This window comes from Heteronotia binoei, chromosome 3 (genome assembly GCF_032191835.1).
Source record: "Heteronotia binoei isolate CCM8104 ecotype False Entrance Well chromosome 3, APGP_CSIRO_Hbin_v1, whole genome shotgun sequence".
In the NCBI taxonomy this organism is placed as follows: Eukaryota; Metazoa; Chordata; class Lepidosauria; order Squamata; family Gekkonidae; genus Heteronotia; species Heteronotia binoei.
Window position 1 is genome coordinate 154,854,600 of NC_083225.1, and position 27,325 is coordinate 154,881,924.

Below are 27,325 nucleotides of genomic sequence, written 5' to 3' on the forward strand. Positions count from 1 at the left end.
TTGTTTAAGACCTAAGAAGAGGAAGGGCAGCAAGCTGCAGAGAAGAAGTTAGTGGGCTCCTTTGGAAGGAGCCAGACTGTGAGCCATGAAGCAAGGAAAGAATGGTCCACATACTGAGAAGGATTTTGTACTTGCACAACTGGCAAAGGACAGAAAAGTCTGGAAGGTACAACTGTTCTTGTCACTGAAGCACTAAAGAGGGAAAATCCTTTCCAAGGATTGCTACAGCATGGGGAAAGGTATAACTTACCCTGTCTGTGGCTTGTCTCATTTTTATTCTTGCCTTCCACTGAAGCCTATTTGGGATCTCCTACAACCCAACATTATATCCCATGTCTCCCACAATTTGCTCTGTGTTGTTATACTGCCTTGAGGTATAGCCCATGTTGCAAGGAAGAGAAATGAAATGGTCTCCCATATTAGGATTGTATAAGGACCATCCATATACCAGATGCCTTACCCCCAGCCATGTGGACTTAAACAGCCAGGGGATCGTTGGAGGGCATTTTCAATTGAAATGGCAAGGAGGGAAGAATTCACTATTACCTCTGCCCCAGCACCACATCTCCAATTTGTATGAGATCCTCCCTCAACAACAATTTTCACACTAAATCAGAGATCTCCTGACAATCTCCTGGTCAGATCTACACATTTGTATCTAAAATACCTATGCACAGGAATTGCCTGACCTCATCTGCCATAGACTGCTCTTCTTGCAAAACACATACCCAAGACATTGAGCCCAATGACTCCAATATTCCGGCCACCTCGGTCTGGTAGGTTGTTGACCAAACACTGGTAAGTCCCAGTGTCCGAGAGCTGGGTGTTGTTGATGAAGATGGAGGCACTGGTGGTTGGCATTGTCATTGCAAACCCCACTCGCCCATAGAACTGGGGTGCACCATCGAAAATCTGACCCCCTTGGTAAATAATAACCTGGAAGAGAAAAGAACAATACCTCCTTGAGGAGAGCAAAAGTTGCAATAAAGGCTCATTAGCTCATTAGGCACAGACTTTAATGCCCTGTGGTTTTAGAATGCTAAACACACACACACACACACCAACTGTGTTTCAGAGTTTAAGAACCTTAAGGAGTCCCTGGGTGCTAACTGCATAGTTTGTTTCAACTTCTGCTACCATGAAGAAGTACTCCCACTGTACATTTCAAAGAAGTGCCCCCAAGTGAAGACCTTGTTTGTTTCACTGTTTCCCTTCACACTTGGAAGCACCACACAAAAAGAGGCTTAGAAGTAACAACAGTGGGGAAAACGTTCCAGGACAAAGTACATGTTTGCATTTCTTGAACAAATCAGTGGGAAACAGAGGACGGAGGGCCTGCATTCATTTACTTATTCAGAGTTTCAGAGCCATGCTGTTTTGTATCCTTACAGTAGAATGGCTGAAAAAATCTAAGGGTCTAATCTGGTCCGTGCCCTAATAAAACTGGATGCCAACTTTCGATAACTCATTTAGGAGGGATCTCTGTACATGATAAAAAGGATTTTATGTATTATGTTGGACTTTTAGGCTGCCCTTCCCTGCAAGCAGGGCTCGGGACAGCTTACACCAAAATATAACACAGTATTATATTAGACTACCAATATTAAAACATAGTATAATTCCAATGAAAACTCAATTCCAAGGTGGCAAATGATTTAAGTTAGAGTTATACTCCCCAAAGCCTCTCGAGGGACAGGTGAGGGGGAGGTGGGAAACTGGAGAGCGCCAGACGGCCTCCTATCCTGTTGCTGTCCTCAGCCAAAAGCCAGGTGCAACAGCTCGGCCTTCCAGGCCCTGCAGAGGGGTAATAAATCCTGCAGGATTTAATACTAATTTTAGAAATCAGGGGATTTGTTGAAGGATACTTTGTTGTCTAAATCAGCCAGCAACCCTATTTCCAAGAGTAAACACAATATGGGGGTAGAAAGTATTCTTAAGTCACAACTGACTTACGGGTCAAGGGGGTCGAGGCAAGAGATGTCCAGAGGTGGTTTGCCATTGCCTGCCTCTGTGCAGAGATCCTGGTATCCCTTGGTGGTCTCCCACTCAAATACCAACCAGGGCAGCCTCTGAGATCTTAGGGCTAGCTTTATCCATCTCAGTCAGGGCTCACAATATATTAATTGCTATTTGTTAAAAGGAATGGTCTCTCCAAGACTTGATTCTCTGATAACGGAAAAAAGTAAGTAGCTAGCCCCTTCCTTTTAAGATATATGCCTTTTCCCTTGTATGTTCATGAGGAAAGGAGACAGAGGCTTAATTTTAAGTGAAAGCTGGGAATTCAGAGAACCTGCTAAACCCCTCGTTACACTGCTGTATCAATATATGGATATTTTAGCATCTTTAAGAAAAAACCAAAAACAAAACCACTTGTCTTAGGGTGGAGGGGAAGGAATGGTTTGACAATAACACAATCCAGTCATTGAAAAGCAGGCTGGAGATCGGCAGAGTAGGCAGGACAAAGAAAACTGACAGAACTGACAAACATTACACACAAGGAAAAAGGCAACTCCAAATCAGCTTCCAGAAAAAGAGTGGTGCGAAAATACTCTCAAAATAACAGTGGGAAAATGCAGCTGTGTGTGTTTTGTTTGCTTTACAGTATTATTTGTTGAAACCAAGACTGTATTTGGTATTTTCTCATGAGCTGCTTCAAGTCGCTGCCAGAAGCACCTCACCATCTTGGTTGTCTGGTCTGTCTAGTACTGGAAGGCTGTTTTCCCCTGGCTTTTATCAGAGAAGGACTCCACTACCATTGATCCAAATAAGTAGCCATGTTGGTCTGAAGCAACAGAACAAAGTTAGAGTCCAGTGGCACCTTTAAGGCTAACAAAGTTTTTTTTTTAAGGTATGAGCTTGCGGAGAGGGCGGGATAGAAATTTAAAGTAATAAATAAATAAATTTTGTGTGCACACACACTTCTTATCATGCATGCACACACACAATGATTAGAAAGAGACAATCAACCCCCAGCAATCCATATGGGGTGGAGCATTCCAAAGATAGACAAGTCCTTCTCCAGTTACAGTCAAGGAGAGGAGGAGAAGAGGATAGGAACCAGGCTAAGAAGCTAAAGCTTTAGGTTGTTTTTTTTTTTAAATGCATTGTCCCTTAGCTGCTTTGTTGCTCCTATCCTCTCCTCCCCAGGCCATAATCAGAGAGTGGAAGGCAGTGCTTTCCAAAGATGGTCCCTACCCAGCTATGGCTGGGGAGAGACAAGGTGGAAAACAGACAGGGAACCAAGATCTCCCTCAATCCCAGTCTGTGCTGCTACTGCCCTGCACATCACCAGGGCAGCACAGAGATAGCTGATGGCTTTAACCCTAACCCTGCATATTCAGATCAGAAATAAGGAAACCACAGGGACAACCCTAAGCATACAAACTAAGGTGGGGGGGGGGGAAGCAGGTCTGTGATGCAGCTACGCTCAGGATACCTGTTCGGGTTGGTTGGCATTGGAGAGTGGAGTGACCATCCAGATGACATTAAGGTTAGTGAGCGCAGCACTGGTGGTGAAGGTGCAGGGCAGGACTGCTGTCTGGCCCCGAGCCACTTCCACACTCCGTGTATTCATGAACACTTCCAGGGGGCTCACTAGACCTGCAAAGAAAGAGGGAAAGCAGACAATTATTCCTCAGTTTTCCCTTTGTTTTGCACAAGAGACTCTGGGGCAAAGGTGCCTCACACTGTCCAGAAAGAGGGGAGAAGTTCTTGAAAGTAGGGGTCTTCAGACAGAGATACAAAGGGAAGAACATATACTTCCAAAGGCCCCTTTTCGTGTAGAATGCCAAAGAAACAAGCTAGCAAGATCAGTCAGTGTCTTGCATTATGGGTTTCACTATCTAGCTCTCTGCTCTCTCCTGCTTATTCTGCCAATTTGTATTACATATAGAACATTTGAACAAATGCTTCATTGCATGATTTGCACTACAAAATAGCCTAATAATGTATTTTAAAAAGACACTGGCTGGCACAGCTTACTGTGATAATTTATTTACTTGATATATATTCCACCTTTCTCCTCAAAGTGGTTCGCCCCCATTTTATTTTTACAACAAACTTCTGGTGTAGGCTCGGCCGAGTGTGTGTGGCTGGCCCAAGGTCACTCAGCAAGCTTCCAAGACAGAGTGGGGATTGCAACCAGGTTCTCCTGGATCCTAGTGTAACACTCTAACCACTATGCTACATGGGGTCTCTATGTGCAAATGGGATTGTATTTTTCCAGGGCTCACAATAACTCTTTGTCACTTTCAACTCTGGTAATCCTCCCGCCACCCAGCAGTGTAGCAAAAAAGTCAGAGATCAGCAGATTTGTATTCCAAGCCCTTATTGCTTCAACTAGTAGCAGTTAGACCAGGTAGAAAAGATCTCCCAAAAGCTGAATGTGACTATGGCCAAAAAATAATGTTGACAATACTGTATCAAGGGGGGAGGGAGTCTTTAAAAATATCCTTCCAATCATGAAACACCCCTCCCCCTATACCTTTGACTAGCACACTGCCAAAATCCAGTGACAAGCTGTAGTAGATGTGCCAAGATGATAACCGGCTTCACTTCTTCCCTGCTGAGCCACTAAGCGTCCTCCCTTTCCTTCCCTCCTATGCCTCCAGCCCTCTCCAGCCACACTTCCACCTTGGCCCAATTTCAGAGACCTCCCGCAGCCTTGAGTAATCCAGGGCAGTCAGCGCCTCCCGGTGCACACAGGATGCAAGAGAAAGATTCCTATGGCTAAGCTAAATAGCACCTGCAGGGCTACAGCTGGGAAAGGCACAGGCAAGGGCTCCTGACAGGTGAACCTCACAAAGGTGAGGAGGGCTTTCAGAGGAGGAGGAGCATGAGTGTGCCTCTGCTTATGTCGGGACAGGCTGTTTTCGACCCTTATGGGCACTGCAGAGGCATTGAAAGCAAAGGGAAGGCAGAGAAAGTGATGGAGCTCTGCATGCTTATTGTTTCAGCCAAGGCTCCCCAAGGCTCCCATCAGCACCATTTCTTATTTCTAGTACTTAACTAAGCACTTTACAGTAAATAAAGATTTCATAACAGTCCCTGCCTGCAGGCTCATACAGTCTCTCTGATATATGCATTCATATCTCACAACGGTGCAACAAAACATTATTTTTCATTTTCAATTAAGAGGCTGAGCAAAAAAAAAAAAATCCCAAAAAACAATGCACAGATGTGTGTGCCTGAAGATACGTTATCAGGATGCTTGGACAGTCCTACACAGACAAACATGAACATGATTAAGCACTAGTTTATAACCATTCAACAGAATCCACGGGTTATGCTTCTCTAGGCTGGAGCTGGAGGTGTCTGGGCGGTGGTGGTGAGAGGAAAGGATGTGTGCAGGGGTGGACTGGCCATTACAGCAACCAGAACTTTTCCTGGTAAACCAAATGCTCCCCCCACCTGGGGCTGGCCAGCCCTGTGGCAAAAGGTTGGCACCCAGTTCATCTGAGCCTTGAGAGAGGCAGCAACCCCAAGCTCACTGAGCAGGCAGGCTGCTTCTCCTTCCTCCCCTCTTGGGGTGGGATGTATCGGAGGCATTTTTAGGGCCATTTCCACCCTCCACCCCCACGTTCCACCCATGGATGTATGTTTGATGACTTTCTGATTTAAAGCTCCTCACCCCAGATATAGAAAATTAGTACATCAGAGAAAGCGCTAGCCTAAAGCTCTCCTTAGCAAGCTGGGGTTGGGGAGGGGGGGAGTTAAATGTTGGAGGCTTGTTTTCTCCCTCCATTTGGGAAAGCAAGATTCTGATAGCAGTTTAATTTGGGTTTAGTCCAGGGACAGCATGACCTCTTGATCCTGTGGAATGATGCTCCTCACCTCCTCTGAATTTGCCGGTTTTAAAAGTTTATCCTTATAAATATCTACACCCAGTACCAAAGTAGCCATGAGAGTTCTATCATTTTGGCGGGGAGGGGGGGCAGGGAAGGTGCAGCACATGGCTCACTTGTTTAAAGCATCAGCAACCAGAAGCTACACTGATCCTCTACTACAACCCATTTGTGCTCTTTTTGTGGCACATTGTGATAGTGTAACTGGTAAGTAATTATATGGAGTGGAGCCATGATTCAGCAGCATGGCATCTGTCCTGCAAGCAGACATTCCCGGATTCAATCCCTGGTATCTCCAGTGAAAAGGATTAGGAAGTAAGTGATGTCAAAACCCCCGCCTGAGATGCTGTAGATCCTCTGCCAGAGTAGACAGTACTGAATTCAACAGACCAATGGTCTGACTCAGTATCAGGCAGCTTTCTGTGTTATTATGTGTGTCCATAAATATGTGGTGTAGTTTTGTCCTGATGACTGTATGAAGTCATCCAATGCCATCTTTCTTACCTACCAAGAGAACTTTGACAAGGATGACTTTGTATGTTCACTTTGAGACTTTTGTCTTTTCAAATACTTCTCACCATGCAAAAATTATGCTCAAGTCACAATAATTCTAAACATTCTGTTTTACAGAACCGGTGAAAAACACTTACTATTTGCTCAAATGGAAATGCATTAATTTAAAAACCCAAAAGATATATTAGGTCACTAGATACGCACCTCTTTGTGCACAACACAGAGATAAAAGGAGCCCGAAACTGGAAATGCCCTAAATCTAATAGCCAAATTCCCTCCAACAGAACCATCTCTGAGTCATCTGATTATGTATAGTCACAGTGTGTTCCCCAGACACAGCCATTTGCATAAATGTTATTGTATGAGGTTTCAAAATAGAATAAGGTTCCTGGTTAGGGGAAAAAACCTTACTGATTCCAATTCAGAAAGAGTTTCTGAAGTATCAGATTATTTATCTATACAAATTGGCATTTTGGATGTCCAAAATTAGATCCTGACACTTGGAGTCATTATGAAGCCTTATGCAGAGGCTAATTATTGATAATACCATCATCTGTACTTTCTGAGGGTCCACAAAAGTCTTTAATTCTACTGTGTAGGGCTCCCCAGGAAGATTATCACCTGCACCCCAGGAAGATTATCACCCTCCCTGCATCACTGTGGGTGAATCAGTTCTGAAGACAGTCCAGCAGTTCAGCTACCTGGGGTGCATCATCTCCTCAGATGCTAAGATCGACAAGGAGATTGACAACAGGCTGGCAAAGGCAAACCGTGCCTTTGGCCGACTGCACAAAAGAGTGTGGAGCAACAAGCATCTGAAAAAAGGCACAAAGATCAATGTTTACAAAGTGGTTGTGATGACAACCCTCATCTACGGCTCCGAATCGTGGGTTTTATACCGTCATCACCTGCGACTCCTTGAGCGCTTTCATCAGCGCTGCCTTCGCACCATCCTCAACATCCACTGGAGTGACTTTGTGACCAACAGTGAAGTTCTCTAGTGGGTGGAGGTTACCAGCATCGAGGCACTGCTGTTGAAGACGCAGCTGCTCTGGGCAGGGCATATTTCTAGGATGGAAAACCACTGCCTTCCCAAGATTGCCCTGTATGGCGAACTCTCCACCGGCCATCAAAATAGAGGGGCACCAAAGAAGAGGTACAAGGACTCCTTGAAGAAATCCCTTGGCACCTGTCGCATCAACCATCACCAGTGGTCTGACCTAGCCTCAGATCGCAAAGCATGGAGGCACACCATCCACCAGGCTGTCTCTTCTTTTGAGAACGCACGCATAGCTGGTCTTGAGGACAAAAGGAGATTGAGGAAGAATCGCACTGCTACAGCACCAACCCTAAATCAGACTTTTCCCTGCAGCCACTGTGGCCAGACCTGCCTGTCCCGCATTGGTCTTGTCAGCCACCAGCGAGCCTGCAGCAGACGTGGACTATTGCACCCTTCTTAAATCTTCGTTCGCGAAGTCAAGCCGAGAGAGGGCTCCCAGAAGCTAAAAATCATGAGAATCATCAACCCTGAATGAATCACTTTATCTGCAACAACAGTGTTCAGAGCTTCTGTGGAGCTCATGCAACGTGGAGCTATTAGCAGGTTCTGCTATTGGTCCCAGAGGGTGATTCAGTGGGAGCAGCCCAATATATATGCTGAGGGATATTTCTGGGCTATTTAGATGCAATTGCATGTCCCAGTCATCCACCACATTCTTCATCTTGAATGGACACAGCTGCCAAATTTAAGAAGTCCCAGGTTCAATCACTGGCATCTCCACGTAAAAGGGCCAGGTGGTAGGTGATGTGAAAGACTTCCACCTGAGATTCTGAGAGAGCTCCTGACAGCCTGAATGGACAATACTGACCTTGATATGCCAATAGGCTGAGTCAGTATAAGGCAGTGTCATGTATTTTTTAGGGGAGGGACTTTGTGTGCAGAAAGTCCCAGTTTCAATCTGTGGCATCTCCAGGACAAGAAAGACCAGGCAGTAGGTGATATGAAAAACCTCCCTCTGAAGCCTTAGAGAACTGCAGTCAGTTTAAGAGATGGTGTGGTGTAGTGGTTAGAGTGTCAGACTAGGACTTGGAATGACTGGGTTCAAATCCCTCACTGGACCATGGAAGCCTGTCAGGTGACCTTGGGCCTGCCACAATCTCTCAGCCTAACCTACCCTCACAGGGCAGCTGATGTGAGGATTAAGTGAAGGAGGGGAAAAGACACAGAAAGTGGGATATGAATAAAATCAAAAATCAGCATCAGTTGACAATACTGACTTTGATGGACTTTGATGGACCAATGGTCTGATTCAGCATAAGTCAATTTCATGGATGGATGGATGGATGATAGATAGATAGATAGATAGATAGATAGATAGATAGATAGATAGATAGATAGATAGATAGATAGATAGATAGATAGATAGATAGATAGATAGATGGATGGATGGATGGATGGATGGATGGATGGATGGATGGATGGATGGATGGATAGATAGATAGATAGATAGATAGATAGATAGATAGATAGATAGATAGATAGATAGATAGATAGATAGATAGATAGATAGATAGATAGATAGATAGATAGATAGATAGATAGATAGATAGATAGATAGATAGATAGATAGATAGATAGAATGTATTTCTACTGCCAAGGAAATCTGAGTGGTGGGAAGTGCTGTCAAGTAGTCATTCACTTATGACAATTCCTGTAGGGTTCTCAAGGCAAGAGACAAAAAGAAGAGGTTTACCACTGCCTGCCTCAGCATAGCAATCTTTGACTTCCTTGGCGGTTTCCCATCCAAGTACTAACCAAGACCAATGCTGCTTAGCTTCTGAGATTTGGCAAGACTAGATATCTGAACACATACAAAAATAGTTCAATGCAGAGCTTTTTTTGTAGAAAAAGCCCAGCAGGAACTCATTTGCAAATTAGGCCACACCCCCTGATGCCAAGTCAGCTGAAACTGCATTCTGGTACATTCCTGCTCAAAAAAACAAACAAACAAAAAAGCCCTGGTGCAATATATAACTCTCATGCACATTGATGCAATGACAAAGCTGCTTCACAAATGCTTAATTTTATATATGGATATTCTTTTAAAAAGTGACAAAATAGACATGGATTTTATCACACATATACATGAATATATGCATGTGCACTTTTCCTGTATAGAATAGTATGGAGAAAAATCTGAAGAAGCCCCTAAGTGTCTAGCAGTAATCGAAGAACCTTGACAAGCAGAAAATGAGGTTACAGTCCCCTAGGAATGTCAGCTGCAAAAGATCTACTGAAGTTAAAGGAAGTCCCACTCAGCTCAGTGGGGTCTGTGTGGGGAAGAAGTTCATAAATGGAATGTCCCTCTGCTAAGCTAAATTCTCTCCTTTGAAATGCCCACTTTTCACCTAAGGCAACAACTGACTGGAATTATCTCAGGCATGCCCAGTTCTGATGCTCAGTCTTGGTAATGCACCAGCTACCGGATGCACTTGAAGAAGGCTCCTCACTTACATTAGTGCCAGGGGAGCAATCTTGTTCTTAACTGGGGCCGGGGGAGGGGGTGTCGCTAACAACCTGAGCAAAAAAGAATCCCTGTTAGTGAGGTTCTCTCTATTGCTTCACATTCTGGCCCTGAAGCCTCCAGCAGCCAAGTTAATAATAAATGTTGCAATTCCATTTCTCCTTTGTGTAGGAGAAACGTCTGGCAGATCATTGCTTTGGCTTGGAAACATTTTTTTAAGAGACAGCAGAAACCTGCTATTCCCAGAACTTTCTTTTTAAAAAGCAACAACAGTAGTAAAATTATTGATATTTGACCATTCTCCAGTGCCCCCTCCTCAGGTGTTTTTTTTTTTTTTAACGCCTTCCTGTTTGCCTCCCCAGACTGTTAGTCCTGTGCTTAAGAAGACACAAACTAACCTTGGAAAATAAGAAACCATTGCATATTTGTGAACAATTACTTTGTTGGGCTCATATCTCATCCTATATCCTGGATGCTCAGCGCAGATAACATCAATTAAAACAGCAACAGATAATAGATAGAGATGACAAGCTTCCCAGCTGACTCTGGACACTGCGCATGTCCAAACCAAATGGCTTAAGTGCTGCTTCTGAAATGGTTTCACATCAGGATTTGGCAGACATCACAGAGAAGGGTGGTCCATAAATCTCATGTAGCCAGTGAGAACCACTCTAGTAAAAGGTAGTCCCCTGTCCAAGCACCAGTCATTTCCGACTCTGGGGTGACATTGCTTTCACAACATTTTCACAGCAGACTTTTTACGGGGTGGTTTGCCACTGCCTTCCCCAGTCATCTACACTTTCCCCCCACCGAGCTGGGTACTCATTTTACCAACCTCAGAAGGATGGAAGGCTGAGTCAACCTGGAGCCGGCTATCTGCACCCAGCTTCTGCCAGGATTGAACTCAGGTTGTGAGCAGAGAGTTCAGACTGCAGTACTGCAGCTTTACCATCTGTGCCACTTTGTCTGTTTACTGGTCCTAAATATTACAAGCTTGTAGAGAAACTCTCTACAAGCTTCTAATATTTAGGACCAGTAAACAGACAGATTCCCAGAAAGGTCTCACTCAAATTCCCAAAAGATCAACAGCAATCCAAACCTAAAGCCAGGTGAAAGTCCAAATCCAAAGGAAGGAGCTGAAGATTCACCCCTGGAATAAGTTCCGGGGGAGATACAGTAAATTACGTTGTGGGGAAGGACAGATTATTGGAGCCTGTAGACAATCTAAATTCATGTGCCTGCCAACACATCTCCAGAACTCACAGTTGCTTACTCCTGTAGGGTCCAAAATTTGATAATTGGTATGATTTTGTAAAGATGACATTCTTACTTCCTTACAAAAAGATCATGTTAGTCGGGTGATGTTAATATACTGGTGGGCCCTGGGCAAAGGTTAAATTAGTGGGGTCTTGGCTTACTCTCTCTAAAGACAGAAGTAATTGGAAACCTGGCTACAGATTCAATTTGACATTATAGTGAATTTAACAGAATTATGTCATGAAAGAAGTCTCCTTACTCAACGAGTTCAGCACACATAATGTTTTGTAAGCATAAGTACAAACTGCCTTTTTTAGTGTTTGAAAAAAGGGTATCTTGGGAGAAAAAAATGCTTTAAAGTGCTAAACAACATTTTCAGAGAAGGAAGCAGAACCTGCTTATACTGGGTCCCCTTTTGTCTCCATGTACATGACTCCAAGGAAAATGTGTCCCATGATGCTGAATGAAAACTGTAACAAGATGAATGAGGCTCATACACATTTGGCATCTGCCTGGTCACATCCCTAGGGGAGGGACGGTGGCTCAGTGGTAGAGCATCTGCTTGGGAAGCAGAAGGTCCCAAGTTCAATCCCCGGCATCTCCAAAAAAGGGTCCAGGCAAATAGGTGTGAAAAACCTCAGCTTGAGACCCTGGAGAGCCGCTGCCAGTCTGAGAAGACAATACTGACTTTGATGGACCAAGTGTCTGATTCAGTATAAGGCAGCTTCATATGTTCATATATGTTCATGTTCATCTCCCTTCTTTGTATTGTAACTTGGGTAGAGGGTCATGTGGTTCATCAATTTCTCCAAGAGAATTCTTAGGAGGTTTTCTATTTGAATGAAGTGTGGTGGTGTGACAATTTCTGCCCCAAGATGAGTTCCAGGCTTCTCCACCTCTATCACCAGGCAACCTGGCAGTGACAACTTCATTTTGGTTTCCCCAGTCTGCTATATTGGTACCATGTACCAATGGAATTTATCTTCCCTTCTGTTTAAAAATCCTCTCCAATGCCTTAATAATTGCACAGACTGCTGCAGGACAAACGATCAATGGCTGAAGAGCTCGGGAGGCAGGGTTTGAGAGTACCTCGGGGAGAGGGTAGCACTGCAGCCCCCACTGTCATAAAGCCCTCTGAGCAGAGTGAACCTGTGGACGTAGGTCTTACAGCAATGTTTTCTGACTCCAGCCAATGTAAATGTGGTGGCCCAATTACTACTGGTATGGAGCACTTCTCCGTATGGTTAAACCAGGTCAACACCAACTTTTTACACATTTGTGTCTGTGGGAACTCTCTAGGTAGAGGTTTTGAAAGCATCTGAACAAAGCCAGTTGTCAGTAAGAAGAGGTCTAGACTAGCTTCCACCCTGACATGCCAGATTTCTATGCAGAGATATTTTTTTCCCAATGCAGTGCTCTATGTTCAGTCTTAATTGTTTACAGTTCAGGGACAATTTTACCTGGTGAACTATTTGTACACATAAGGGCTGAGAGCATGAGAAGCTGGCATCAGGATGTTGCCAAAGCAGAAAACAACAACAGCACTAGTTTACTTCATCAGCAACTGAAATTAAAAGGGTCAAATTATCTTCATTGCCCCTGGTGACATGGAAGACTTATTCACTAAAAAGGTGGCATGAGTGGGTTTTGACAGCAAAAATGGGAAGCAGGCTTTTCCTGCTCCAATAAAAGATTTCCCCCCCTTAAAAACAGTTGACTGGCACATATATGAGCCCATACAGTGGATGCACAATTTGATAGCATAGCCTCCAACAAGCCACCATGAAAGACATTCAGTTCCAAGCACCAATGACATTGACACAGCAAGGGCAGCCAAACTGCAAGAAGCATGTTGTCCCTGCCACAAATCCCTTCTGGCCTATGTATGAGCCAGCAAGCTGCCAGGAAACTGTCCATTTCAGAGGGGGAAAGGTGATCTTTCCAAGGAAGGAAGGAAGGCAGGCAGGCTTTCAGTAGTACATTGCTCATCAAGGCTACAGAAAAGAACAATGTTCTGATCTACCATGCAAATATGGAAGAGGCAAAGAAAAGACCTGTGAGGGTGGGGTACTTGAAGCTTTCTGTCAGCAGACTGCCTAGATTTAATGACACTTCGAATGGGGGGGAGTGATTCCCTAGGGGAATGGGGGAGGAAAGAATTGACCTCCCTTGCCCCAACACCATGGACTCATCTAGACTCCCCCCTCTCTTGTAGATGCTTTTAAAGAAAGTGGAAATAATCTAATACATTTTTTGCTAGTGTTTTCTTCTCATTGTTCAAGTTGTCTGCACTTCCACAGCAGGTCTACCAATTCAACAGGAACTAGATATATCAGTTCATGTGCCTGACTGCAAAAGCACAATAGCAGATATGTGGGGCGAAATGACGCACTGTTATTACTGATTTAATAAATACCCAAGTCCCAACTAATACAAAGAACCTTTAGAGATGGAAGGGGGTGGGAAATGGAAAACAAGGACTGTTGTTAGTTACCTTCATATCTGTACATTGTTACAAGCCATGTAGGTGTCTATATAAGGAGACATGTGCAGCAATTAATACTTAAGAGTCACTTAAGCCTGAGAGGTCCCTGCGGATTATCGGATGCTCTACCAATGACTCTCCTGACAGGCATGTCCATTACTCATAAATCTGCACTGCTCCTACCTGACCTCTCTCTTCTGTAGCTGATAGGCTGTGCCTGAGCCAGACCAAAAGAAAACAGAATGACCTGGTTATCTGAGCCTCATTGACCCGTGCTGCTCCAGATTCTGCTAGTGGCCTCAGAAGCGATAAGACAATCTCCTGGCCCTTTCCCACTGCAAGAAGGAGTTGCTCTGCCATTTTCGGAAGGAGGGTTGGAGACCATTTCCAGATAATGGAAAATATGTTCCAATTCTCCTTGCCAAGCTGCCACTGAGAAGAGGAACGCAAAGCTGAGAAGAATGCGTCAGATAGTTGCTCCCACCAGACAGGGTGCTGCCATTTTATCCCTTGCCATTATGAGACTTTTTAAAAAGGTAAAGGTAGTCCCCTGTGCAAGCACCAGTCATTTCCGACTCTGGGATGATATTGCATCACGTTTTCACAGAAGACTTTTTTTACAGGGTGGTTTGCCATCTGCACTTCCCCAGTCATCTGCACTTTACCCCCAGCAAGCTGGGCACTCATTTTACCGATCTCGGAAGGATGGAAGGCTACCTGAACCCAGCTTCCGTCAGGATTGAACTCAGGTCATGAGCAGAGAGCTCAGACTGCAGTACAGCAGTTTTACCACTCTGTGCCATGGGGCCGCTGTTATAAGACTTACCACAATTCAAATGTTTCTAGTCTTACTTCAGAGGACAAAAGTTTTAGTTGAGCTAGATAAGACAGATGCTGGTGAATCCTTTCAAGATATTGCATACATACTAACAAGGAGATTCAGATGCTGCTCTGACACCTTTCTGAGCCTCCTGTTTGCTCTCGTAATTGGCTACATATGCACATAAACTCCTTTACTAGTAGATTTGATTTGGTGCTGATGGGTGTGAGCCACTGGACGCACTGCTTATGTTCTAAGCAACAGCCTCTCTTCACAATAATCTGCTCTTCTGTGGACACACCTTCAATTACAGGTGTAGGCTCTATCACAAAATCCTGTATGTTTGCCACATTTTGAAGCACTTGACAGAGTTGCCATCTTTAAGCAAAGAAAAGATAGGTAGGGAAGAGATCCTTATACACATACACAGAGAGAGAGAGAGAGAAAGAGAGATGTTCTGCTTCAAACTACCCCTTTTTCAAAGCCGTTTCCTTCTTCTTAAAAAGTACAGCATTTGCTTTCTTTACATGTAATTATATGTAACATGTTGTTCCTGAGAATTTGAGCTGTTTTTATTTAATAAAATAAACAAAAATGAACAAGCTTCAATTTCTGTTGGTTACAAGAGCATCCGAAATTGTTAGATTTCAAAACAAATGTTTAAGATCTTATAGAAGGTCTGGGTGGATCTTTCAGTAAGGACTTGGTCAGATTCTGAGCACTTGGCTGTAAGTCCTGTTAAACTCAGTAGGACTTACTTCTAAAGTATAGAATTAAGCTACATGTCATTTTCTCTTCCTACCTGCAAACGTTTGTGCATTCCAAATCTCCTCCCAGAAGTACACAATTTAAAAAGAAATGTGTAAAAATGATTGAACATCTGCACCAGAAATGTGCAAGGGAGCAAGGGGTTTGGTTTACATAAGGTTGTGTAAATTAGCCTGCATGTATAATTCATTCAAAATGCAGAATTTGGTATTTTTCTAGCTGCAGGGTTCGGCGATTCATTTGTCATCTCGGGCTCCTTCTCCAGCCTCAAGCCAAGGCTGCAGTTGCATTTTAAAGGATAAAGATACCAAAGTTGTTTTGTACTATTAGTGAGAGTATAAATATAGGAAAGTACACGGAACTAAAAATAGCTTCTCGAATGACATTAGCTGGCATAAAACTAATCAATCCCCATCAATCTCTGGGGCATGCATTAATCGCTTCTCTTTGGTGTAGCATTGCACAATTAGGTGCATTATAGGAGGTTTAATGCTTCCCTCCAATTTATTTATTTACATTAGACTTTTATCCCGCCCTCTCCACAAGCGGACTCAGGGCGGCTTACAACAGTCATTTACATGATTTAAAACAATAAGTCTATAAAACATTAATACAATTAACTTTTAAAAACTATTCCACGGTGCTGTACCATTACTATGTTGGCGGTTCTGCTTTTCAGATGGTTGGTCACCGGGAACTCTAGCTGATGTCAGGTGGCAGCTCTCTCTCAATGCATCTGACACCGGTCTATGCTGGAGAAGGTGGTGAGTTTTTTAACAGATCTTGTGTTCCATACACTTTCATTTGGCTGCAGAGGCATTTTGTAACAGCTGCACTGGCAAGATCCAGTGACACTTTGCATGTTTTAATGAACCAAGGATGCCATTTCCTAACTATTTAGCTGATGCTCATTCTGCCTCTTGACCCTGCTGAGAAGGGACAATGCAACATCTCCCTAGTTTGACAGGACCCAGAATTATCTGCTCTGTGCAAAAAGGCTAGTTCTGATCATGCAAGGCATATTAACCAGCAGAAGCCTCCTTCCCTGGGTATGCTGATCAAAAGGCATACTATTATTGACACTAGAAGGGGGTGCTCTCTGTTTCTTTGGAGGCAGTACTTCCACCCACCCACCCCACATCCTTCCAAATGTCCACAAGTCCTTTTGTACTAATATTTTGCTGTATTGAATATAACTGCTTCTTTTGCAGCAAGAATTAAATGAACAATTCATTCCTTTAAAATCATTTGTTTAAAATGCATTCACTTAAAATCAGAATAATCTTTTGGAGGCTATTGAGTTCTTTAATAATTAAGTTTTCAGTTAGATATGCAAGACCACTTTTACAACCAGTAAACTCATTTCCCTGCTCAAACAGAACCAGACCAGAAACAAATTACAACAATCCCCTTTATTTCAAAGGGCTTTGCCAGGATCAGTGGATGTCACTGGGCAGATTACTTCTCCATCTTACTGTAGCAATGGATCTTAGGGTCATTTCATAGAAAACCTGCCTTTGCCACTGAATATGTGTTAGACAAGCACACCTGTGTGACACATGCGCTTGCTCCATTCACTGTTTGCATTTTTAGGGGTACACAACTCCTCTTTGGTACATACTTTAAAAATGTAACATATACATTGACCTTTAGGATGCTTCCTGGCCTGCTATTGGGATAGACCAGCACCCAGGCAACACAGGGAGTACACCAATCCCCATATGAAGCCAAGTTGGGTCAGACGGGAGATGGTGGATTATAAAGTTCAACACAAATTGCACAGAATAAATGAGGAATTCCCTGGAGAACTGCAAACCCTGTTTGTGGACTCTACATCAACATTTTTTTTAAAAAAAAGAAGACTTAGAGCCAATGTTCCCTCTAAGCTGCAGAGTCCTGTGAGCAAAATTTTTGCTTTGTAAACTACTGGAATTGAAGTTGTGAGCTACTGCATAAATTAGTGTGCTCTGGGGCCATTTTTCCAGGGATTGAGCTGTTGGATTTAAGTCCAGATTCTCTATCCAGGCTCAGCAAAACAGTCCAGAGTTTTCAGGCTTGATGGCCAGCTGTGAGGTTCAACTGGAAGGGCGCGGGTGCCTGTAAAGTGCTGTAAGATCTTTGGAGGAACGGTGGGGTACAAGTTGTGCTAAAAGTAAGTGTTATTTCCTCCATTCGCAGAGATCCTGAGCCTGGGCGTGACTGGTATACCCTGACCCCCCCCCCCCCCCTTAGCCAAAATGGGATTTGGGGCCCCAGTCGCCTAACCTCTGCACTGGCCTCCCCCAGGTTAGCCCTATCGCCTCCCACTCGCACAGACCATCCCCATAAGAGACACCGTCCGCAGCGTTATTAAGAACGAGCTGTCACCCAACACAGCCCGAAGGGTAGGACGCTCCCTTCAAAAGCCTCTCTGAAATCGGCAGGAAGTGCTGCTGCCACTGCCTCCCCCAGCCCGCCCGCCCTTCTCTGTTCACATTCACTCGGCAGAGCCAAGTCAGCAGAGATGCACTGCGTTGCGGATCGGTGCCAAATGCAGTCAGCAGCGGCGACGGAGGAGACATGCATCTCTTGCGCTGACACAGCAATGCAGTTCTCGGGGGAGAGGCCGGCTGCCAGGATCTGCGCGGCAGCACACGCTGCATCCGCCGCCTCCCGGAATCAGAGAGCGCCACGGGTCAGGGCGGCCCTACCAAGGGGCTTGTTCCTGTTTCCTGTTCGCCCAGCCGTAAAGAAACACATCAGTGGCCCGGCGGCCTCGGTCCTGATTTATGGACAGAGGCATAATTTTTCCTTCTCTTTCCCCGGACAAAAAAAAAAAAAGTGACACGGTGATAAACTGCCTAATAAAGGGAAACGACTCGAGGCTTAAACATGATCAATAATAAAGGAGGGCGGAGAGGGAGGGGCGCAAAGAGGCCCCCTGGGGCGCGAGGAAACCTTCCCCGTGGGGAGTTGGGTGAGCAGATGCGGCTCGGCGTTGTACGCGCGACTGTGGCTCCCGGGACGGCAGGAAGGCGGGCAAGACAGATGGGGGAAGGCGAGACTCCGTTTCTGCCCGGCTCCGGAATGCCCTGGCAGAGAGCAAACACGCGGAGGAGTATTAATCAACTTGAAATACCAGAACGCTTAGCAAGAATCTGGGCTTTGACGTCTTGTTTGCGGGGGGCCCCGTCGAGTCGGCAAGTCTGCGGAGCCTGGAAGTGCCTCGAGTATTCTTGGCCGCTGCATTACTAATCCATAATCATAAATAACAATAAAAGGGGGGGGAGGAGGTGTTATTCTCCCTTGGAACAGGAGCACAGCACACACAGCGAGTTTGACAGGGATTAGAAGAACCACTCCGAGGGATACAAATCAAAACCTGGCTGGAGGCACCTGGGAGCAGCCCGATTTTCTGTCCAGCAGCAGGTGGAGGCTTGGAGCTGAGTCCCGGGACCTCCAGCTCGAAGGGAGCCAGTTGTGACTCCTTCCCACAACTCATTTGTCATAACCAGAAGTACAAGACTGGCGAGCTGTAACAGTGACAGCCGCTCTCCACAGATGGTAGGCCTGACTATGCCTGTGCTTTTGATATCCACTTGGAAATCAATCGGAGTCAGTGTGGTACAGTGGTTATGAGTGTTGGACTATTACCTGGGAGACCCAGGTTCCAATTCTCCATCATGCCATGGAAGCATGCTGGGTAAGCTCGGGCCAATCACTCTCTCTAAGCCGCACTTACGTCACACAGGGTTGTTGTGCAGACAAAGTAAAGAAGAGAATGATGTGAGCTGTTTTGGGATCCCGTTAGGGAGAAAGGCAGGGTATACGTGAATAAAATAAATATTCAACGCAGCTGAACTAAGGACCAAAAAATATCCTTGCCTCACAGAATATTTGCATTGTTTTGATGTAGGGGTCCTTTTGGTTTTCCTTGGCTGCTGCTGCTTCCTGGAACCATTTTCTTCTTTACCCTCACTCTCCTTAACATTGTTAGCTTCACATGTAATTATTTGCTTTAATACATCCAATGAATGAATTTCTTTGCTGATGTCAGTGATGCTACCACATTAGACAATGACATCACTGACACAATTACATAGATTATGTGAACTAGGGGTACACTGGAAGGGAAAACAACTCTGATGTGAAGGGAGAAATATTTTGAACTGCACCCAACCATAAAATGAGGTGAGTGGTGTTGAGAACAACATAAACAGAGAAGAACATTGCTATCATAGCTTAGAAGGGTGTAACCAGGCCTCAGATTCAGTGGGAGCTCACAGGAGCACAGCTCCTGAACCATTCTGAGAGTTCCACCTCCTCCTCCTGAGAGTTCCACTTCCTTATCCATTGAATAGTATGTGCAGCTTCATAACAATCCCTGGATGAGCTCCACCACCTATTTTTCTACAAAATGACCCCTGGATGTAACTCTGTTTTGGATTGCAGTGGAAGTAATCTTTCATAGATTAATTCCATCCATCCTCCATGAGCTCAAAGCAGTATACCTCCCTCATTTTATCCTCACAACAACCTTTTCAAGTAGGTTAATCTGAAACAGAATGCCTGATCCCAGGTCACCCACTGAATTTTGCAACAGAGTGGGGATTTGAACCCAGGCCTCTTGAACCCTAATCTGACATGCTCACCACCAGTGTTCCTTCTAAAATGCAGTCTTGTGAACAAAAATTCTGCTTTGTGAGTCACTGGCATTAAAGCTGTGAGCTGCTGGCATTAAAGCTGTGAGCTACTGCATAAATTATTGTGATCTGGGGTCATCCTTCCTGGGCTAAAACAAAAATGTGTGAGCTGAAGGCTAAAAATCTGTGAGCTAGCTCATGTTAACTCAGCTTAGATGGAACACTGCTCACCACTACACCTCATTATCAACTGCCATACTAAAACCACAGTCAGAGATTTGTCTTTTAACAAGCAGGGACCTGTCACAGACTTAAGAAAGAAACTAGTGGTTGTGTAATAGAGATGAATGGATTTCCCTTGTTCCATTCTTGTATTCAGTCTCTCTCTTTCTAGTGTTTTACTCCCCACAAATCTGGTTTAACTAGGGGAATTTCTAAAATGAATTCCAAAACTGTATTACAGTTTGCCACAGACTTCAGTTGTTTAAATTAACTGCATCTCTCCCCCATATTACTTAAACTCATGTGTTTTGATAAAATATCACAATAAAGCAGACTTAATGTGATAAGATATATGACTGCATCAAAATGCTAGTGTATAGTATTTTACTTGAAGTGCTCATGAATTCCTATGCATCATGCATCATGCAAAACAATTTTGATACATTGTATATACAGTCACATTGATTTCTCTTTTGTAGTGTTTTATCAGTGCTCACATGTAACCCTGGGAAGATGCGAACAGGTCAGCACATCATTTTACCTGTTTGAGCACCAAGAATTTTTCATTCTGCCTTAACCCAAAAGCTCAGGTCAGAATCTGAGGAATGACTTATTTTATCAATGCAAGAGAGGGGGGTGGAAGGAGAAATCCCTATTAAGCATCTTGAGTAAATGGCTGTCCTTCAAGGAGGACAGAAGTCCCAACAATTAAGCACAGTAACTCCAGTTTAATACACACATTCAGTTGCCAATGTGATATTCAAATGTGTATATATAAAATGTATACAGGAAAGTCATTACACATATAAATTGTTGATTTTGTATGGTAAACATTTTCTGGGAAGAAGCCCCTCACATCACTTCTGAAATTCAAGCAAAAGTAGCAAATCTCTCACCGCACCCAGGGGAGCCACATTCAAAGACACTGGCACATATTTCTTCTACTTTGCTCAGCAACATTTAAAGCCTTCCTGCAGCCTAAGATACCACCCTCCAGCAAGAGGACTCCTTGCCAGAGGAAGAGCACCTTAAGTTAGAGGAAGAACTCTTAGGTTGCAGGAAGACATCCGACTTTGCTGAGGGGATGGAAGGAGAGGTGCCTGTATTTACCACAGAGGAATGATGAAATACACTCTTTGTGGTGATTTTAGCACCTCATAATCTGAGGGTGGAAATTTGGGCTGAAGGAGGAGGTACAATAAGGAGATAGCAAAAGTAGTACTGAATTATTTCCTCATTAGTAAGGATGGTTTTGAATTTCTCATTCCTGCTGTTTCAGTCCCAAAATCCCCATTTCAATTTTGTTTCTCCTTTATTCAAATTGAACCCATGAGTCTTTATTTGCAGACCATTTTCCTCATACTGATATCTTTCCTGAAAAAAGTATGTATTTTCAGGGCTCTTCATATGTCCATAAATGCACCTTATAGATTATGCATATATTACAGGTATAAGTCTCATGCACTTAGTACACAGGCAATAGATCAAGATGGGTAGCTGTGTTTGTCTGTCTGTAGCAGGAGAAAATAACCAAGAGTCCAATCGCACCTTAAAGACTAACAAAATTTGTGGCAAAATTTCATGAGTCACTGCTCTCTTCTTCAGGTATCTAAAATGTATTGGTCTTTTAAGTTTCTACCGCTCTTGCTTTTTTCTGTTAGTACACAGGCAAATTGTTTATGAAACCACACTGTACCAATTAATCTGTTAAACCAACCTTGAAAAGCAGAGAACTGAAATAAAATGAATATTAAAAAGATACAAAATAGTGATGCATTAAGACTGGAAGCTCACTTTGGAACATCAAATTATTGGTCCTGTCCAGTACCATTCACCTTTGTTCACGTGACCATAGTTTGAAGGGGGGGAAACAAATCCCTTCCCTTTTCCAACTCATTCATTTTTGCTCCCTTCAGCTGTCAACATGCATTCTCCAGGAACTCTGCCAGAGGCCTCAGGTGGCACTTCTCTCTGTGCCCACGTTGATTGGCCAGAAAAGCCCAAGCTGCCTTTGCCACAATGGAGACGGATGATCCAGAAATAACAAAACACTGAGCTATTTAAATGAACAACTTTCACCCTTTCTCTCTCCTGAATTATGCATTTGTTTCACTGCACACGCATGACATCATATACCAAAATAAAATAAACATGCTCATGGTTTACATTTATATTAACCAACATTTTTGGAGAACTGGGTCCCCACCCCATCCCCCCCAACATCCTGTGTAGTGTGAAGTATGGGTGGCCTGTAATGCCTCGCTTTGCTCTTCTAAACTCTAAATATAACTCTAAGGTAGGAGTCCCCAATCTTGATGAACCTGTGGGAACTTTCAGAATTTTTAAAACAGGCAGTGAATGCCACTACAAAATGGCTGTCATGGGAATATGCAGACAGACACAAAATGGCAGCTAAGGGGGCAGAGGACAATCACAAAGCATTGGGAGGTTCATAGTGATGTGTCTCAGTATTACTGATGGAGCTGTTTCTCAATGGGTGCTTCCTGAAGGCACAAAGTTGTGCTGTCTGGGTTCTTTTGAAGCATATTTCACTCCAATAAGATGGAAGAAAGATAGGAGAATGAAGTTGGTGTCAGGAAACGAGTTGAAGAGCATGATGTTGAAAATCATTGTCTAAAGAGTTCTCATTTTCAAATGAGCTACATTCTTTCATTAAAAAAGACAAAAATATTTAGGTATGAAGAACTTACTTGAGTTGCTTTCCAATCTACTTCGGCTCATGTATTCCAGAATCTTCATTCAGAACTTTGGACTACTTCATATTAGGCATTTTTACAGGAGACTGAGAGTACAGACCACTTGGAGGGGGCAGAAAGGTCCAGGGAGGAAGGGCCACTGCAGGCAGAGCCGAGGGTATTTTTCTTCCCACAGTTGTGAAAATTGAACACTTCTATTTCTACTTCTGGCAGACCTACAATAACCCTCTACCAATAGCAGCTTTTCAATGTATACAATGTATTCAATGTGAAATGGTCACACATATGCCATTATCACACTGGATGCTCTATAGGTGGTTTCTGCTTTTCTGTACACAGAGGTGCATTATATAACAGAAACCTGTAATTATAAGGGTCCTCACAGAATGAGAGATGGATCCAAAGCATTAGTACTTCCTAAGCTATGCTTGTGTAACACATATTCCCACCAACTCCTTCTTGCTGCAGCCTACTATATCCCAGAAAACCTGCTTAGTTAGTAAAATCCTTAAAATAATGTAGGGTGCGCCATCAACCAGAAGAAGGAATTAGTAGACATCCAGTGTTAGCTAAAGTGAGCCATAGAATCTAACCCTGAGCCTGGACATTATTGTCAAAGTATGTAGATTTGGAAGCACCATTTTTAGATTTCTAAATACATGAGAAAGCTAGAAGATATGCTGAGATTTGTACTCACAAAGATACAGGTCAATATCACCTTGAGTGAAATTTACATCTTTCTGCTTCACATCCTTTTTAAAATGAAAGGATTCAGACTAGGATTTCCTTAATTTTACTCAATTACCTTTTCCCATTTGTTTTGTCTTGAGTTCCAATCTAACTGCTTTCAATTAACAAAGGAGACTTTTAGAATGCTGACAATGGAATTCACACAAGAGAAAAGGTTTATGCTTTTGGAATTCATAAATATAATTTTTAAGAAATCAGCTTACTGAAAGAAAAAAAAATAGAGTTGTCTTTCTGAAGAAGTGTTGCAGGACTCCAACACTACTATATGCCTCCCAATTAAAAAAGTGCTTTTGTACCATGAATTTTTATTGGAGGAGTACAATGCTTCTATGGAATATGAAAAATGATTTTTAAAAATGTAGCCGTTTGAAATGAAAGGAAAATTTTTTTTCCAGATATTTTTTTCAAGCAATTGATTTTGAAGGGGGTTATTTCTTCCCTCTTCTAAATTAACAGATTCAATTGGATTTTTTTAAAAAATATCAATCCCATTTGCTGTTCACCTTCTAGAAATCTAATTATGCTTTGGTAAACTTAAAATTCCTAATGGGAATATAGGAGCATTTTGTAAACATTTTTCATGCAGCCACTTTTGAATCAGAACATTCCTTTAAAATTTATTGCAGAATTCTTGTTAGACATTCTGGGTGCTCTTTCAGCAAGTCACTGCACTGCAGCTATACAAGTCATTTGGTCTCCATTGGCCAATATGGCTAATAGGCCATAGATGTGCATCCTATAATGTTGATGGTTGTTTTTCCACACTCCAAGAATTCTATTATTTTGCTGAACCAGGAGCACAGGGGAGCCATCTCCTGAATGGGTCTTTTGTTTCTGCAGCCATCTGAGGAGGTTCTTGTTGGTAATTATATTGGCTTGTCTCCAACAACTGATTTCCATCTATGGAAAGATGTTTCTGTTGTTGGAACTGTGCTGTGGCTGGTGGGTCCTCCAATTCCCATATACAGTGCTTCAGACAGCATGGTGGGCATTGGAAGGAGGGAGAGGCGGGAAATTTCTGTTGCATGAGCTCTGTTCCACCCATGGTCCTCTTTGGATGCTGATGTCATGAAGAACAAAATTATTTAAATGTTTTACTTATGTAAAAAGGTTCAACAATGACTTGAGTAGGAAAGTGTAGGAAAGAAGAAAGTGGGCTTGTTCTAGATAGATGATAGAATTGCTATCCGAGTTTTATGTGACTTCACTCCCTGACAATTTGTGGATGGCTTCACTTTTGTGGTTGGCTTCACCTCCTGGAGTAGCCATTTTGTACTTGCATTCACCACCTTGTGTCAGAATTCCAAAGGTGCCTTTAGCAGGGCTTTTTTTGTAGCAGGAACTCCTTTGCATATTAGGCCACACACCCCTGATGTAGCCAATCCTCCTGGAGCTTACAGTAGGCCCTGTACTAAAAACCCTGTAAACTCTTGGAGGATTGGCTACATCAAGGATATGTGGCCTAATATGCAAAGGAGCTCCTGCTACAAAAAAAAAAAAAGAAAAAAGCCCTAGCCTTTAGGCTTGAAAATATTGAGGACCCATGTCTTAGATAATACGCAGGGGTTCTGGCTATATTGTGCTTTCGCAACAAATTAGATGAATGGAAAGAACTTGCCCAATCCTCCTCTAGATCTGAATATTGCAAAAGAAGCTCCAAATTGGTAAGAACAATGCCTCAGTACTGATCTTCCCATTGATGATTCCCTGGAACTATTTTGAAATATCTGAACTACAAGTACAGTTTCCTAAAAACTTTGGTTCTCCTATAAGGCCACTGTTTGTAAATATATCCTATTATCCAGGGCTTTTTTGGTAGAAAAAGCCCAGTAGGAACTCATTTGCATATTAGGCTACACCCCCTGATGTCACCACTGCTTTTTTTGAACAGGAATGCACAGGAACACAGTTCTGGCTGGCTTGGTGTCAGGGGGTGTGGCCTAATATGCATATGAGTTCCTGCTGGGCTTTTGCTACAAAAAGCCCTGCTATTATCTCTGGGCACTATCCTCTTTCAATAGCCCTAAATGTCCTTCAGTCTAATCCCAGGTATGTTTATGTCACCTGCAAACCTGAGCAGCAGGTCCCTGAAAGCTGCATCAAGTTTTCTGCCTCATCTCCCTCCCCAGTACAGCTCTGCAATAATTTCTCTTTGGTTTTTCTTACTACTTATTTTTCTGTATTCACCTACCCTTAGAGATTTCCCTACATCTCCGGGGCTATCCAGTTCCTTCTGCTTCCTATCCTACTGCACTTTTCATATTGTCTTTGCCATTTTCTCTGCTTTTAGATTTGTTTAACACAACTTCTTGACCTCAAATTTTGGTTTTCCTGGAACCTGGGTGTTGCTTTCACAAGAATGATCTAATCTGATAGAATATATGTGCTCCCTTCTCCCTAGGCTTGCCAGCCAGGTACCAGCAGGGGTTCTTCCACTTTCCCAGGCTCCTTCCCACCCCCAGTCAGCTGGCCGGCGGGGTGAAGCCCCGCCCCCACACCATCATGTGCCTTTCCCCCTCCAGAGGCTTCAGTCTCCAACTGGAAAGGCTTCCTCTTGGGATGGGGTGTCGGTGTGACTTGGAAGAAGTTGGCAGCAACTCATGAGTAGAGAGGCCAAGCCCTCACTTCAGAGTCGCCAGAAACGGGGGAGGGGGAGGGAAACATCTGCTGAGCACTTCATTATTCCCTATGTGGAGATCGATTCTCATAGGGTATAATGGGGAATTGATCTGGAGGTTTCAGGGGCTCTGGGGAAGCTGTTTTTTGAGGTAGAGGCACTGAATTTTCAGTATAGTATCTAGTGCCTCTCTGCAAAGTACCTCTCAAGTTTCAAAACGATTGGACCAGGAGGTCCAATTCTATGAGCCCCAAAAGAAGGTGCCCCTATCCTTCATTATTTCCTATGGAAGGAAGACATTTAAAAAGGTATGCTGTCCCTTGAAATGTGATGGCCAGAATTCCCTTGGAGTTCAATTATGCTTGTCGCACCCTTGTTCCTGGCTCCACCCCCCCCCCAAAGTCTCCTGGTTCCACCCCCAAAGTCCCCAGATATTTCTTGAATTGGACTTGGCAACCCTACTTCTCCCCCACCCTGATCTAGATATAGCTTGACACTTTCTAAATCTCTTTACATGCCAAAGATCTAAAGAAGTTCTTAGCATAATCCTTTAGTAAATTTCTCTATAATAAGATCTATAAATGAATAGTGTTTGCACTTTCTGATTTTACCAGTTATATATCTAAAATGTCCCCAAGGACCAGCCATTTTGTTCCTATGTTTTTTCCATATGACACACTACAAGCCAGTAAAATGTCAACTAAAAACGATAATACTTGGGAAAGCTTTTAAAAAATCCTCTACAAATTGGAAGGAAACGACATGACTTTATTTGAAGCTCATGTTACATCTTTAATACACAAAAATGCTTTCAAATATAAAGAAGCCACATAAATGTCAGCTGCATTATGGACTCCACTCATACCTAAATAACTTTTTTAAAAAGAGCTTTTAAAAACATGGTACTTTTCAAATGTTTGGCACCAATGACAGTAATGTTTTCAAGTGTTTGTACTGGATCATGCCTAGATTGCCACGGGCACAAAGAAAGAGAACATTTTTTTTTTGCCAATTCTTCCTTCTTACAGAGCCCCAAATATACCCCAGAATGCTGGGATTATAAACAAGGTTGTGATCTGAGTCAAATAAAGGCCCCTTTAAAGTAAACCTGACCTTCAGTTGTTAATCCAAAGATTTAGGATGCAAACTGAAATAAGTAAAATAAGAAAATCCTAAATGAAAAGGGG

The 27,325-nt window shown here is 43.3% G+C and overlaps 1 protein-coding gene across 1 annotated transcript in view; it reads right to left on the bottom strand.

The window, feature by feature from the left end:
* IGSF11 (immunoglobulin superfamily member 11) overlaps positions 1-27,325 on the bottom strand; it is a 240,471-nt gene that overhangs the window by 14,560 nt on the left and 198,586 nt on the right. Inside the window, exons 2-3 of the mRNA XM_060234659.1 lie at positions 3,437-3,600; positions 729-936 (exon numbers count right to left, since the gene is read on the bottom strand). Of these exons, the coding sequence (XP_060090642.1) occupies positions 729-936; positions 3,437-3,600 (372 nt within the window). The remainder of the gene's footprint in view (positions 1-728; positions 937-3,436; positions 3,601-27,325) is intronic.